The 15681-nt window shown below is 42.1% G+C and overlaps 2 protein-coding genes across 2 annotated transcripts in view; both read left to right on the top strand.

Annotated features, from left to right (window-relative positions):
* Positions 1–1520: 1520 nt before the first annotated feature.
* armt1 (acidic residue methyltransferase 1) lies at positions 1521–9086 on the top strand. Its single transcript, XM_017455784.1, has 5 exons — positions 1521–1821; positions 2774–2879; positions 4504–4745; positions 5536–5701; positions 6954–9086. Exons 1-5 carry the CDS (start codon positions 1766–1768, stop codon positions 7740–7742), a joined length of 1359 nt encoding a protein of 452 aa, XP_017311273.1. The 5' UTR covers positions 1521–1765; the 3' UTR covers positions 7743–9086.
* esr1 (estrogen receptor 1) overlaps positions 8898–15681 on the top strand; it is a 31775-nt gene continuing 24991 nt past the window's right edge. Inside the window, exon 1 of the mRNA XM_053675529.1 lies at positions 8898–9035. Coding sequence (XP_053531504.1) covers positions 9031–9035 — 5 coding nt within the window. The 5' untranslated portion in view covers positions 8898–9030. The remainder of the gene's footprint in view (positions 9036–15681) is intronic.

The raw sequence follows: 15681 nt of genomic DNA, 5'->3' as shown, positions 1-15681 counted from the left end.
TGTCATTCGGTTCCTTTCTATTGTGGCTCAGCATTGCACGAACCTTGTAACCTCTAGACCTGCAAATAAATGCCTCTATTCGGTTCATTTCCTGTTCAAACTTATTCTCAGCTTTTATTCATTTATGTAAATTCTATTTCTTCAGGCTCCACATTGCTCTTGCTGCGCCGTTGGTGCTTGGCCCCTTGAATTGCTGCTTGCAGCTATATTTTTGTTGTTTTCGTTGTTGTTGTTGATGATGTAATAGTAGTAGTAAGCCAAATATGATCACAATTTTTGCTGTCATTGTGTGTACATGAACAAGACATTTGGATATTTGACCAGAATGTTTTGACAAAGCGACAAAAAGCCTGTAAGCTGCACTTTTAACAGCGCAGAGACTTAAAGAGCAAACGGACGAGGGCTTTGTGCAGCCCTGCAGCAGGATATGAGCTTAAGGGGAAGCACGACTTCAGAAAAAAGGTCAGGAAATGTGGAAGACATCACACACACACACACACACACACACACACACACACACACACACACTACAAAGTGAAGTGAAAAGAGAGGAGGTGTGGCTGCGTTCTTCACAATACTGATATGGAAAATCCAGATGTTTTTGATGTTGGGTAAAATATAACAGTATATTAAACAGTAGGAAACAAGAAGCACTCTGTTACTGATAAAGATTTAATAGAGAAATAAAGTAAATAAAATGATAATTAACCATTAAACAATTACACCTATACACACTACAGTAAACCATCTGGCAGAGTAAATAAACAAGAGTTAATCGGAACATTTCTGCACATAAAGAAATGTATGATAATGCTTATTATTATTATTATTATTATTATTATTATTATTATTATTATTATTATTTCTATGAACCTATCTGTTATACTGTATATCTTTTTTTATTTGAATACTATAGAAGGAAAAGGTTTTCCACATGTAAAATGGCAGTGTAATGGAAATAAATGAGGTAATTTGCTTAAATGTCTTAATAATCTGACCACCAACTGATGGATTTGTAAATTCCATTTTGTTCATCTTTTAACGTAAATGTCTTCCTGAAGATAAAGTTTATTAGCAACTTAATTTGGAATATATATATATATATATATATATATATATATATATATATATATATATATATATATATATATAATTCTTAATATTATAGAAAATAAAAATAAAAACAGAATTTAATTATTTATTTTAAATATAATTTTTTACATTATGTACATTGTAACATCATCAGTTTGTTTATATTATTTTTAAATATTATATATATGATAACATAATTAAATTCATTTATATTTCATAAAAACATCTATATTATTGTAGATTATAATATATATATATATATATATATATATATATATATATATATATATATATATATATATATATGTTATAACACCATTAAATATTTTAATATACATTATAACATCATTAAAAGATTGTATTTATAACATTTTTATAACAATATTTCATTTGCGTGATTTCGGCACTTCGTTACACGACCACCAGGGGGCAGTGTTGTTTACGGCGTGAAGCAGATCGTGCTCTGGTGATTAAAAGCAATTTGTAGTTTTTAAAAACGTTTTTAGGAGTTGTATTACTTTGGTAGAAATATACAGATGTTTCAAAACTATATGAGTATTATATTTTAATCAATCTCATGGAAAATTTCAGATTTTTTGTGATTGTTATTCAACCGATTTAAGTAAAGTTGCGTATTGGAAATCACAACGTCTTCCTGTAAGCGTTAGCCAAGATGGCGACAGATCAAGTTTTTATTCCTCCACCGTCGCTATCAGCTAAATTCGAAGGGTATGTATGTTGCGTTTCACTTAAATACAGCTTTATTTTCATATTTAGGAAAATGTCTAGACTTTGAGCACTGCCAAACAGAAGATACGATTTATTTAGCGCTCAGAGTGTTTGCTGTTAGCTACCTGGCTAGCTGACTCAGGCGCTTTGATGTGGGCTGAGTCCCAAATCGCTTACTATTGTGTACGAAGGGAACTACGTAGGGCGTGTACCAGCCGTCAATGTAATATCTTAAGTAGTGCACATGTGTAGGGACTGGGAGATATTTGGGATTCGGTCGCTGTATTTCGTAGGTACTTTATATACAACGGAAACAGAAGATACTTTACTATAGCAATGAGGTACAGGTATGCACATGTAGTTAATTTTTAATTTTATTTAGAGTATCAAAAGCCACTCCTAAGACAGTCGGGGGGGGGGGGGCTAATATAATAATAATAATAATAATAATAATAATAATAATAATAATAATAATAATAATTAAAAAAGGGGGGGGGTTATAAAGAGTAACAAAAAATTATTTAATTCCTTTTTTTTTTTTTTTTAAGGATTTAAAAAAAATTCTGGTAAAATGCAAATCTTCTAAAAAGATACTTGGGTATAGCAATGAAGTACCGTTGTATAGGTATTTCTCTTTTTCCTTTAAAAAAAAATAGGCTAACACTACATGTATAAAAAAAATTATATATAAAGAGAAGAAAGAAAAAAGTTAGAGGTGGGGGGTAAAATAAAACTAAAAACAAAGCCCAATTTCACAGCAAAATATTCTCCATTTCCTAACCTGATGTAGATATCGGAGTGAGTGCTATTTGTTGTATATAAAATATTATACACACTTTATGTATTGTTTGTATGTTTTATAGGAATCGTTATATAGTCACATGACTATATATAAGTTCCTTACGTGTAACATAACACAAGTCTTTATTTTTCTTTTTCCCCCCTCCCCAAGATCTTTTGCGTATCTGACGGTAAGAGACCGGCTGCCCACGATCCTGACCAGAGTCATCGATACCATTCATCGAAACAAAAACAACTTCTTTGAGAAACATGGGCAGGTACGAATAAGAAAGACTCGAGCTCATACGTTATGTTGAGTACAGAGCAAGGCGACTAACTCTTGTAGCTCATCAGCGTAATCGTTTGAGTAGGAAATTGTCTGATCGTGTTCTAGCATGCAGACCGGGACATGAAGTAATGTTCTTCCACCAGTGCTGGTTTCTGTTCTTCATACGCCGCTTATCAGACCCTAGAGAAGCGCCGTTTACCAGATTTACTAACTCGTGATCATTCCACGCAGGTGAATTGAGTTCTTCAAATGCACTTTAAAACAGGTTTGATGTTAATTTAATACTGAAAAGGTAAATATTTTTGAAAACCCGACGGACGTCAATGATCGGCTAAGGTGAAGAGCCTGACGAGGCCGTTAAAAGATTTCATTTTTTTTTTTTATAACACAAAGTTACCGTTCATTAATATGTGCAGTATAATTTTGTTTCTTAAAAATAGCTTCAGTAAAAAACTTTTTTTTAAAAAGGCAAAAAATTACGTAATTTGACAAGTGGTGCACAAACTTTTGCATACAACTGTATATTATACTGTGTGTGTATATATGTATGTATATGATCTAACGAGTTATACTTGTTATTTAATCTACTACTCGTAATATTGAAGGCAGGGGGAAATCAGTAAAGTTTGTGAAATAGTTTTTATTTAAAAAGTGTCAATGTGATTGCATAAATATTCACACACACTCCCCACCTTCCCCCACCCCCACACCAGCTGCGGGTTGCACAAGGCCCCAGAGTTCGTTCGAGAACATACCACGTAATCGAACAGCATCATAAAAACCAAAGATGTATCAGAACAAGACCAGGACAAAGTTCTGGAGAAGTATCGGTCCCAGGCAGAGTTTGGATCGTGAACATCCCGTGAATGCACCAGCACCAAAAATGGGAAAGACTCGACTCGGACCTGATCCAGTTCCTCCGACCTGGGCGGAGTCGAATCAAAATCCGGTTGTGGAGACCACGCCATGTTTCCCTGCCGGTACTGGAAGGGTGTTTGTTGTTCGAAGATAGGGTTCGACTCGTAGCAGGAGTCGGATCGGGTCCGGCTCCGCCCCCTTGGTGTCTGTTTTTACAGCTTCTTTATTATAAAGAGAATCAACCAAGAGGATAAGGAAGACTCTTAACATGATGCCACCACCACCACGCTTTAATCTTAAAAACAGTGGCTAGGCTTTGAGCACTGTATAGAAGGTACTTTATTAGCGCTTAACCTGGCTATCTGACTAAAGCACTTCGATATAGGCTGAGACCCGAAATAGTTCCATATTTATCCAATATGGATGATGTAGGGTGTGTAGAATGATTTTTAGATCATCCAGATTGCACATTTTTAGGAAGTGAGATACAGTTGGGATTGAGATATAGAGATATATAGCAGCTTATTAGCCATACTGGAGTTTAATTTAATTGCCACGGGTAACGCTCGGCATGATGCTGCCGCCACCATGCTTTAATCCTTTTTAAATTCAATAACAGCTTTGAGGAACAGCGATAAATCCAGGATCATATCACCTCTGCAAACAAGCCAATCCTGCCAGTAGTTCACATCTGAGAGACCAGGGCTCAGTTTTAGCATGCCTGTTATTTGATCTGCTCTTTCCATAATCAACAGGTGGGTGTGGAAGCAGAGAAAAGAGCCATCTCCTTCCTCTCCAAGCTGAGGAACGAGCTGCAGACAGACAAACCCGTGCTGCCCCTGACCGAGTCTGGAGACGATACAGAAGCGTGGAACCAGTACTTGCAGAGACAGCAGGACCTGATGGAGGACGGGCAGCAGGTCAGCTGGTTCAAGTCACCCTGGCTCTATGTGGAATGCTACATGTACAGGAGGATTCAGGAGGCCTTGTGGCTCAGGTGAGGTCAACCGTTCACTCAGGTGGTTCCATCTGACTGTACTGTATGCTACAGTATGCTTACTGATCTAAATCCAGAACTGTTTGCACCCTGGCTCAATTCTCTTCACTTCAGTGAGAAAGACAGAGGCAAGGTTAAACAAGGTTAAATTTAGCTAAACCAAACACGACACAAAAGGGAATTCACTGAAGGGGAAAGGACGTGAAAGACCAGCATCAGCTTCTGGGAGCAATTACTTTTGTTTCACCGTGACTTTTTATTTAGGCCACATTTAAGCTGTAAATGAATGAGATTCAGTCTTGTGAACCCAAGTGGACTCAAATTTTCCAAATGGAAAAAATAAAAAAAAATAAAAATGCAGCAGATGGTGGTTTATTAAGTAGCATCACTCAATAGGCTCGCTCAATAGGGATAAATTCACACACTTAAAATCTGTATCCTGTCTTTATATGTTTCTGTAAAGCTGCTTTGAGACAACGTCTATTGTTAAAAGTGCTGTACGAATTGAATTGAATTAAATCGAATCACATTGACTCACACTAGCGTTCTGTGGGGGGGGGAATGATTCGTCTTGACCGCCGGCGCACTCCAGGGTACGCCAGTGGACAAGATTTTTTTTCCTCGTTAGTACTCTTGGTATCTCTACATACGACGATCGCATTTCACCAATCGATGTTCTGCATTATTTCAGTCTCCACCCACATGTTCCTGTTTGGCGTTATACATCTGTAACAATCGACAATAATCTCTATATGGGTTTTTTTTTCTTTCTTTCTGTTTTTCACCAAAGTCCTCCCATCTGTGATTTTGACGCCTTTAAGGAAGCAAAGACGCACAGCTTCTTCGAGTCCCAGCAAGCGATCATCTCGCTCTGTACGTACCTACGAGAGATCCTCTCCACCACAGATGCCACGAACAAGAAATGGCTGCTGGAACATTTCCTCAGGTTTCTACAGGTTGGTATATTCTAGCACAGGTATTCATTAGAAATCCCATTGCTGTGTGGTGTGGTGTTTTTTTTTTTTTTTTTTTTTTTTTTTTTTTTTTTTTTTTTTTATAAACTTTCTCCATGGTGTGATCACTTGGTCTTAAATTGGTCCGGGAGCTGTGACGCCGTATATCACCGAATAATGTTGGTGCTACACCTTGACACCGGCCCAACCCAACCCCCAGTCCCCCCACCCCCTCCCCCATTCCATACTTCCATAGAAAGTGAGTGATATTTTAAAGGGTAAGATTTCTCCAAGTGTCTTTCTTGTTAAGTTTTCTTTTGGAGTTATTTATTTATTTATTTATTCATTCATTTATTTATTTATTTCCATGCTCGCAGGAGAAATACGTACCTGTCTAACTGACAAGAGCCCCATCCAAACACAAATAAGCTTTCTAGACCTGGAGCCGGGTTTCCTATTCATTCATTCATTCATTTATTTATTTATTTATTTATTTATTTATTTATTTTTCCAGCCGTGTAAAATACTTGTACCAAGGTCACGATTTAAACCGATATGTGTGTTTATGTATATTTTTTTCCACCATGACATGTTCTACATATTTTTTCCATGTTATTTGTACTAGTAAGAAATCAAGAAACATCAAAACCCGCCCCCTATTTATTTATTTATTTATTTATTTATTTATTTATTTATTTTAAAGTGGCGCTTGTTTATTAGACTGGATGGGATTTGATTCACGGAGTCAGGATGTGTTTTAAAAAAATAAATAAATAAATAAATCTCAGATTGCGTTCGAACACTGAGTGAGTTTCTACCCAGTTGTTTTTCATATCTGTTGGGGGTGGGGTGGGGGGGGATTCCCTCAAATGAAAACATTCAAGAAGCTTTATGGCTTGGATAATTAGGCAAAATGTTATTGTAGAACATTAAATAACGTGGGTAATATTTCAAAAGTTGGGTTAAGTTCGTAAAGTAAATCTGTACCGAGGGAACAGATACCGAGGGGTTTCTGCTTTAAGAGTTGGGTGCTGTGCTAATGAATTTACTTGGCTCTGTTTCCCAAAATATAAACCGATTGGCTAAGTCTTTTAAACCACAGCGACTGGGACCAAGATGAATCGGTTACTGAAGATGAATTCTTAATTCATGAATCAATGCTAAGCCGGCGTACTTGCGTTAGACCGCTCTCTGTTTCCCCACACGCCTGTGAGTTGGTCTTTCGTTGATGTTGTTCTGTCGCATGTTCTCGCAGGTGTCCCTGTGGGGAAACCGGTGTGATTTATCCATCTCGGCCGGCCTGGAGAACTCTCAGAAGACCAGCCCGATGGATTCTCTGTCTGATCTGCAACACTTCGTCCTAGTGGACGATTCGGAAAAGGTGTGGTCGGCGTTAACGTCGGGACGAGGTCCCGGAGGGACGGAGGAGACCGGCGTCCGAGTGGACGTCGTCCTAGACAACGCTGGCTTCGAGCTAGTCGCTGATCTGGTGCTCGCAGATTTTATGGTGTCCGTCGGCTTGGCGAAGGAAGTGCGTTTCCACGGCAAGTCCATCCCGTGGTTCGTCTCGGACGTCGGCGAGCGGGATTTCGATTGGACCGTGTCGCAAACCGCGGCGTCCAATCACAAACACGTGTCGTCCTGCGGCGTCCAGTGGAAGCGCCACGTGAAGGACGGAGCGTGGTCGTATCACGACCATCGCTTCTGGACTCTACCGCACGAGTTCTGCGACATGCCGGCGGACGCCGCGGATCTCTACGCCACTCTACAGGGTTCGGATTTGATCCTGTTTAAAGGAGACCTGAACTACCGCCGGCTGACGGGAGACAGGACGTGGGAGCACACGGTGCCGTTCGAACGAGCACTCGGGGGCTTCCTGCCTGCTCCGTTGTGCAGCGTCAGGACTCTGAAGGCTAACGTGCAGGTCGGGTTAGAGCCGGGTCAGGCGGAGAAACTCGCCTCTAAGGACGCGGAGTGGATGACCAGCGGCAAATACGCAGTGATTCAGTTCTGTGGTCCGGTTCAGCAGCAGCAGGGTTCTTAAAGGCGCCAAGAGGACGACCATGCCAAATAATTTCTCTCTTAATGTTGTGGTTTTTTTTGTTTAGTTTTTTCAATCCTTAATGCCAGAGTCTTATCAGATGGTCGACAGTTTTCTGATAAATGTCTTAATAGTAGTGACTGGACTTACGTTTTTGTTGGATTTATTTTGAAATATTTGGCAGAGGAACGTCAAAAATGCTTCCTTCAAGTAGAACGTTTGTCCAAGGAGAACGCCCACACCTATTAGATGTTCCGTTTAAGACGTGCGAATGCAGACGACGTTACCTGACTAGAACACGGCGTGTTTAGGCTGCTTCGACGTGTTTACCAATCAGATCGCAAGTTGCAAGGCAAGACAGGGAAACCATCATGGAGGAAAACGTGACTTAAAAATGTAAAAAAAAAAAGAAAAAACATCCGTAAATAATATCCGTGATTTAGAATTAGCGCGTCCCGAATCGTAGCTAGCTCGAAACGAGCATCCCGAAGGCCCCCGGATAGTTTACCATTTCCGCTTTTTTTTTTTTTTTTTTTTTTTCTTCAGCTAATATCGCACATAATACCTCCGTGCTCGAGGGGGGAGGAGTTTCGTGAAGTCTCAGTACTTGCTCGCTCTATCGCTACACACTCGAAAGTATCCGCTTTTTCTCCACGAGCGAAGTGCGTCGTGTGTCCGTAGGCGGATCGATAGCACGCAGGAACAATCCAAAGCGTTCCTTTTACACGTAAATGCTACGAGGTTGTTATGGTTACGGTGTGTGTCGCATGAGGCCCCCTAGCCGACGTTTAAATAACTCCAGGTGTGAATGCAGCCTTTCGGCATCTCTTCGTTCATCTCGGAGGTTTCCCGACGAGTCCCGTCACCTCGACTTACCACTGCGAGATGTTTCTAGCCCGCATGCCTGGCTGGAGTTTATTTCGCGGTCAGTATGCATATGCATGTCGTCCAACAAAAATAAGTGTCACGACGTTTGTGATATCCGCCCGAAACGAACCCGTGAACGAGCACGTGCTCTGTATTTCTACGTCGCAGGGAAAACGAGTGAAGACGGGGATTTAATCGATGCGGTTGATCTATGTGTATACGCTACATACAGCCTAGCTACTGCACGTCAATTATACAAAAGCTTTTCTTTTTTCTTTTTTTTGTCTTTTTTTTTTTTTAATGAGTGACATTCTTGTTTTTGATGGATGTTAATTGAAAAGTGAGTTGTTCTTTGTGTTTAAAAGCACTGTAACGGAGCCACTCTCGCTTGGGAAAAGGACTGGAGGTACGATGCGGTGATGGAATGGAGTAAGTCGAGCTGTTTAACAAACACGCACATTAAAATCCAATGCTATTTCATGTTTGGTATCTTTTGTGTACGGCGTACGAGTGCAAGGTCGTTACTGCGAAAGAACAGAATGTTTCACCGAACTGACACTTAACGGATAAGGGGGGGGAGGGGGAGGGCGACTTGGTAGTTAAGTTGTGTCTCAGGCGGTGAGGTTCAGCATGGGGTTGAGTCTTTGGGACATGACGTCAGGATTAACGTGACGTGTCGTCATTCCCTCAAATTCTCGTGGTAACGAGGCGCGTGGTAACGAAGAGCCGAACGACGTTCGATCGGTCAGTTCGTTAACCCGAAACCACTCGGAATCTCACTGACCAATAGAAATCGAGCTAAATTAGCTGCTTATCTTAATTTGCAACGTAATCCAACTCCGTTTGTTTGTAAGTGTAGTGTAAAGTTTTTCAAACGCTTTCAAACTGTTATAGGAGTTTTATGGTAACAATTTTATTGCTTTTTTTTTTTTTTTTTTTTAATTAAAAAATGACACGTCGTACTTTTCAGATTATAGCTACGTTTTTAAGTTGGTTCTTGTTCTCGCTTGCGTTATAGCAGCTGTAAACAGTCGTTCTCTCACCAGCTTCTCTCTCGCTCTCTTTTTTTTTTTTTTCCTTTTTCCTTTTTTCTTTTTTTTTCCTTCTTGTGAAGTTAACAAGACAGAAAAAAAAAAGTTCCCGAGAAACCTCAACGCGTAAACTCGTTTATCCGAAAACCCTGAAGTTACAGCTTTACCTCAGACACTGGAGACTCCTGACAAAGAAAAAACACCTGAACTGAACATCTCCTTAGAGAAAACTTCACCAAATCTACAATTAAACGGTTTCTTCGTTAAAGAAAAACACTCGATGATTATTATTAGTCTTGGATCATGTGGAGAATCTAGTACACTGTTCAAGTCCCGGTGAATGAGCTGCTACTATGGAAACGATATATATATACTATCAGAACGAGTGCATTTATTATAAAACTTTCAAAATGAATCAACACCTTCTGACCAATCAGAATCGAGGAACGACATACGACGACACCACAGCACAGACACCAGCTAGGACAGGGGTTTTGTGTTTTTTTTTTTTTCTCTTGCTGGTGATTTGTTTTTTTTTGTTTTACTCCAGTAACTTCCTGTTAAAAATCAAACCCAAATTTATTCCAATCACTTACAATCGCACTTTAGTATTATTCAAGTGAATTGAAATTAAAGTACGAATTGTGTGGGCGTGGCCTCATATATTCCAATCGCATTCAAAGGCGTTCAATTCAAACACTTTATTTACGAGGTCATGTAGAGTAACATAAACTATGTGTGCACTTGTTAAATATAATCTGCACACAGATACATTAAAAAAAGAGTCCAAACCATTGATATGAATGAAAATAAATATATATATATATATATATATATATATATATATATATATATATATATATATATATATATATATATATATATATATATATATATATACATACATACACACACACACTGTGTGCAATTAAGAATATAAAAGTCACACTATGGTAAACAAAGGGGTCAGAGATGGTTGAGAATTTCAAAGCTGCACCACTTTAAGAACAAATTGTTCAAGCACTGGTGCATAGTGATTGGTGATGTTGAATCTTACGCAAGCTTTCCCCCGCATAACCCCGCCCAGTTTACGTTAAAAGCGTAGCATTCCTGTCGACGTGCATGTAGACGCGTCCGCGTTGTAAAGTCGCCAATGCTTTGTGTCACAGTAGGCAAGCATTGTGCTTATGTGTAAATCGTTTAGCTTGCTTGGGGCTTTGCCGTATTTAGATTTGATCACGTGACCTCACTTTTTCCAACGAGCCGGTTTGCTTCGATTGATCCTAGCCAATATCGTGAGACATTTTGGATAAGAAAGCGCTCTTAAGAGTGCGTTTATGCCCATTAAATGAGCACAAAGTGCATTTGGATGACCAAAACGTAAAAGGGGACAGCCTTGAAAACGAAGCGCGAACGCGGACCTGCGTCATTTGGCACGACGCTGAAGTCCGTCGTTCTCCTCGTCCTGTTAAAACGTCACGTTGAAGTGTTACAGGATACGCTATCGTTAGCGCCACATTATCGTTAAAGAGGTTTCAAGATCGTTCTGGTGGAGTAAGGGTAAAAATATGTGAATGTGGATTTTGGCTTCAGTACCCGCTCGCTCCGTCGACCCCCGATTGAACAGGTGACCTCGTACAAATATTTGTACACCTGAGCAGATGTCACGTCGTCATTTGAACTCTGTAGATAAGCCACGGAATACCTTTAGACAAGACGAACGTGCTGTATTTCACGTTTATTCCCTGTCAGAAAGTGTCGAAGTGTACGGCTCTGACCGTAAGAAAACCATGTGATCGTCGGCACGGCGACGTTTTCTGCCTGCATTGACCTCCAGCGTCAACTCGGCGTCACGCCCGAGGAGTTTACGCTTTGCCGTTTCTCTGTAACCCGACACGCTACCTGTTTTAAATTTCGTCTTCGAGAGCGAGAAAAGACGTAAAAAACGTAACTATAAATGGATAAAAAAAAACAAAAAGCAAGAAAAAGTTCATTATTAAATAAACGGTTGTAATTTTAATCATTAGCAAATTGCTGTGGTCGGTATAAGAGGAATAAAACTTCAGCGTGGTAAGTGAAGTTAACAGGGCGTCATCGCACCACCCCGTCTTCGACCGTCTTCCTCTGACGGCACAGCCCGAAGACGGCTCCGTCTATACGGGGGTGCCGCCTCTACCGCTGGACACGGGCAAGTCTTTGCTCTTGATCAGTGAGAGAGTCATAATCGAAACTTGACTTTTAGGTCGACTCGCGGACCGAAAGTAAAGCGCCGCAGGACGAGGCACCGTCTGTCACCCGGGTCATCGTGTAATGAATGTGAGTAATTATGGTGACTGAACCCACACACTTCCCACATCAAAGATAAGAGTGGTCGAGTGCAAAGGTTTGCAGCCCCTTCACTTTCTGAGTGGAAAGGGTGAAAAGTCGGTCTGTACTTTACAGCTAATCTACCCGTGAGAAATGTACTTTGACATTCTTTATTGGAGGCCTGTTACAGCGTAAATATCACAGTAACGGAGCCTCAAATGATCGAAGATCGCCTTGAATCCGACTTCACCCATTGTAGTGTCTGTCATTTATTTATTTTATGTATTTTTATATTTTATGGCATTTTGCATTTTTTTTTTCTCTTCATTTTATATAACTGAGGGTTAAGGGCCTCGCTCAAGGGCCCAACAGTGGCAGCTTGGCGATGCTGGGGCTTCAACTCCTGACCTTCTGATCAGTAACCCAGAGCCTTTAACCACTGAAAGTCCACTTTCCCAGCTTACTGTCCCAGCTTGATGTCCCAGCATGGTGTCCCAGCTTACTGTCCCAGCTTACTGTCCCAGCTTGATGTCCCAGCTTACTGTCCCAGCTTACTGTCCCAGCTTGATGTCCCAGCTTGATGTCCCAGCATGGTGTCCCAGCTTACTGTCCCAGCTTACTGTCCCAGCTTGATGTCCCAGCTTGATGTCCCAGCTTGATGTCCCAGCATGGTGTCCCAGCATGGTGTCCCAGCATGGTGTCCCAGCATGGTGTCCCAGCATGGTGTCCCAGCTTGGTGTCCCAGCTTGGTGTCCTAGCTTACTGTCCCAGCATGGTGTCCCAGCATGGTGTCCCAGCATGGTGTCCTAGCTTACTGTCCCAGCTTGGTGTCCCAGCTTACTGTCCCAGCTTGGTGTCCTAGCTTACTGTCCCAGCTTGGTGTCCTAGCTTACTGTCCCAGCTTACTGTCCCAGCTTGGTGTCCCAGCTTACTGTCCCAGCTTGGTGTCTCAGAATGGTGTCCCAGCTTACTGTCCCAGCTTGGTGTCTCAGAATGGTGTCCCAGCTTACTGTCCCAGTTTATTGTCCCAGTTTACTGTCCTAGCTTACTGTCCCAGCTTGGTGTCCCAGCTTACTGTCCCAGTTTATTGTCCCAGCTTACTGTCCCAGCCTGTGAACAGCTTCTCACATCTGAGCTGTGGCTCTCTCCAGCTCTTTACCCAGGACCTCTTGGTTGCTCCGGGTCAGTGATGTTTGTCAGAGTCACGGTTGTGCCATATTTAAAACTTTATAGTAATGGATTTAACGGTGGTCTGCTGGACGTCCAGCGTCTGAACGTTCAGCTTCGTCCCGGACTTTTGATCGTTTGTTGTACTTGTTTGTACGGGTGCATGTTCTCTCTCAAACAGCCGGACCGAAGGACGTCACGACACCTTCATTTGAATTACACACACAGGTTGACTCAGTTCAGATAATTATGTGACTTCAGATCATTCTGGAACTAATTCAGGGGTTTCCCAGTGACCGAAGTGAACACGCATGTAATCGCAACCTTTAGAGTTTGTTTGAAATTTTGTAAATAATTTCACAAACTACATGGTGTCCCAGAAGTCTCCATACAGCAGGGGACTATGTTTACCAGGACCACGTCGGCCGTTCCTTCGTCAGTGGACGTTCGTGGACGTCCGCTTCTTCTCGGTCGGTCCTCGACACTTCCCGCCTTTTTGTGTTTGTTAACGAGTTTGGCGACGGCGTCGTGTCTGACGTGCTCGCCGTGCTCGCCGTGCTCGCCGTGCTTCCTGTTAAAGTCCATCGCAACCTCGTGACGGCTTCTTGATCGTCCATGAGGGTGATTTCAATACTTCGGACGAAGGCGTTCTTAAAGGCAATCTGCAGGGGGGAAAAAACAAAACGTAATATAAACTAAGTACAAAACATTTTGGAGGACATTTTGATATTTAAAAAGTCTTAACTTCCTTGATGTATGGAGACGTTTGGGACGCCCTGTATACCGATTCGTTTCCTACACTTCAGTATCATGGACTGTTTTGTGTAGATTCATGAATCACCTTTAAGTCCTTTTGCTTGCAGCTCTACACACATTTAAGGAGTTCAATGCTCATGCAAGGCCTTGAGACACCTTTTGAATCGAAATATTACCCCCCCCCCCCCCCTTCGACTTTTAATATAAGAGGGTTTGGATTAAACTTATTTATTCGATTGTAATTCTCTGTCTCGTCTAGAATTACTCATTCTTTCCAAGCTGTCCTTTTTCCTCTGCGGCCTCTCTACTGGTAACCTTCTCAGAACTCCCGCCCACTGGGGTTTCCATTTCATCGTCCTGTCTGTGTGAATAAATATCGGCCAGGAATTTACTTTTCTCTTCACGTGCACCTCTTCTTTCCTCCTGCATCAGTACTAGCGGGCGAATCCTGTTCCAGTCTCGTATGTATCTAATCGTCGGGTGGCAGAATGTAGTGGCATCGCTTGTGCTTGAACCTCATATTGAACCTTGAACCTGCGAAAGTGTCTGGCGGCTAAATGATGTGCTGACCTCCTGTCGCTTGTTTACCTGGTTGCGCTGACCTGGTCTGGAGTGCTGTCGTTCCTGCCACTCGTATCGACCGAGAGAGCCGTGTTTTAACTTGTTTGCCTTTTTTTAGGAGGAGAGAGGGAGGGGGGGAGAGAGAGAGAGAGAGATCTAGTGAGTGAGTGAGTGAGTGAGAGCGAGAGAGAGTGAGGGAGCGAGAGAGGGAGAGATGGAGTGAGAGATCGAGCGAGAGAGAGCGGGAGACAGAGGGAGGGAGGGAGATTGAGAGAGGGAGAGAGAGAGCAAGAGAAAGAGAGAGAGAGATGGAGTGAGAGATCGAGCGAGAGAGAGCGGGAGACAGAGGGAGGGAGGGAGATTGAGAGAGGGAGAGAGAGAGCAAGAGAAAGAGAGAGAGAGATGGAGTGAGAGATTGAACAAGAGAGCCGGAGAAAGAGAGATTGAGTGAGAGAGAGATCGAGAGAGAGGGAGGGAGAGAGATTGAGAGAGAGAGAGAGAGAGAGAGAGAGAGAGAGAGGGAGGGAGAGAGATGGACTGAGAGATTGAGCAAGAGAGAGCGGGAGAAAGAGAGATTGAGTGAGAGAGAGGGAGAGAGAAAGAGATGGAGTGAGAGATTGAGCAAGAGAGAGCGGGAGAAAGAGAGAGAGTGAGAGAGAGGGAGAGAGAAAGAGATGGAGTGAGAGATTGAGCAAGAGAGAGCGGGAGAAAGAGAGTGAGAGAGGGAGGGAGAGAGATTGAGAGAGAGATTGAGCAAGAGAGAGCGGGAGAAAGAGAGATTGAGTGAGAGAGAGGGAGAGAGAAAGAGATGGAGTGAGAGATTGAGCAAGAGAGAGCGGGAGAAAGAGAGAGAGTGAGAGAGAGGGAGAGAGAAAGAGATGGAGTGAGAGATTGAGCAAGAGAGAGCGGGAGAAAGAGAGTGAGAGAGGGAGGGAGAGAGATTGAGAGAGAGATTGAGCAAGAGAGAGCGGGAGAAAGAGAGATTGAGTGAGAGAGAGGGAGGGAGGGAGAGAGATTGAGAGAGAAAGAGATGGAGTGAGAGATTGAGCAAGAGAGAGCGGGAGAAAGAGAGATTGAGTGAGAGAGAGGGAGGGAGGGAGAGAGATTGAGAGAGAAAGAGATGGAGTGAGAGATTGAGCAAGAGAGAGCGGGAGAAAGAGAGATTGAGTGAGAGAGAGATTGAGTGAGAGAGAGATCGAGAGAGAGAGAGGGAGGGAGGGAGAGAGATTGAGAGAGAGATTGAGCAAGAGAGA

The sequence above is a fragment of the Ictalurus punctatus genome, chromosome 25 (assembly GCF_001660625.3).
Source record: "Ictalurus punctatus breed USDA103 chromosome 25, Coco_2.0, whole genome shotgun sequence".
Lineage (NCBI taxonomy): Eukaryota > Metazoa > Chordata > Actinopteri > Siluriformes > Ictaluridae > Ictalurus > Ictalurus punctatus.
The sequence above is the reverse complement of the archived record's forward strand: the minus strand, read 5'-3'. Positions and strand labels throughout refer to the sequence as shown.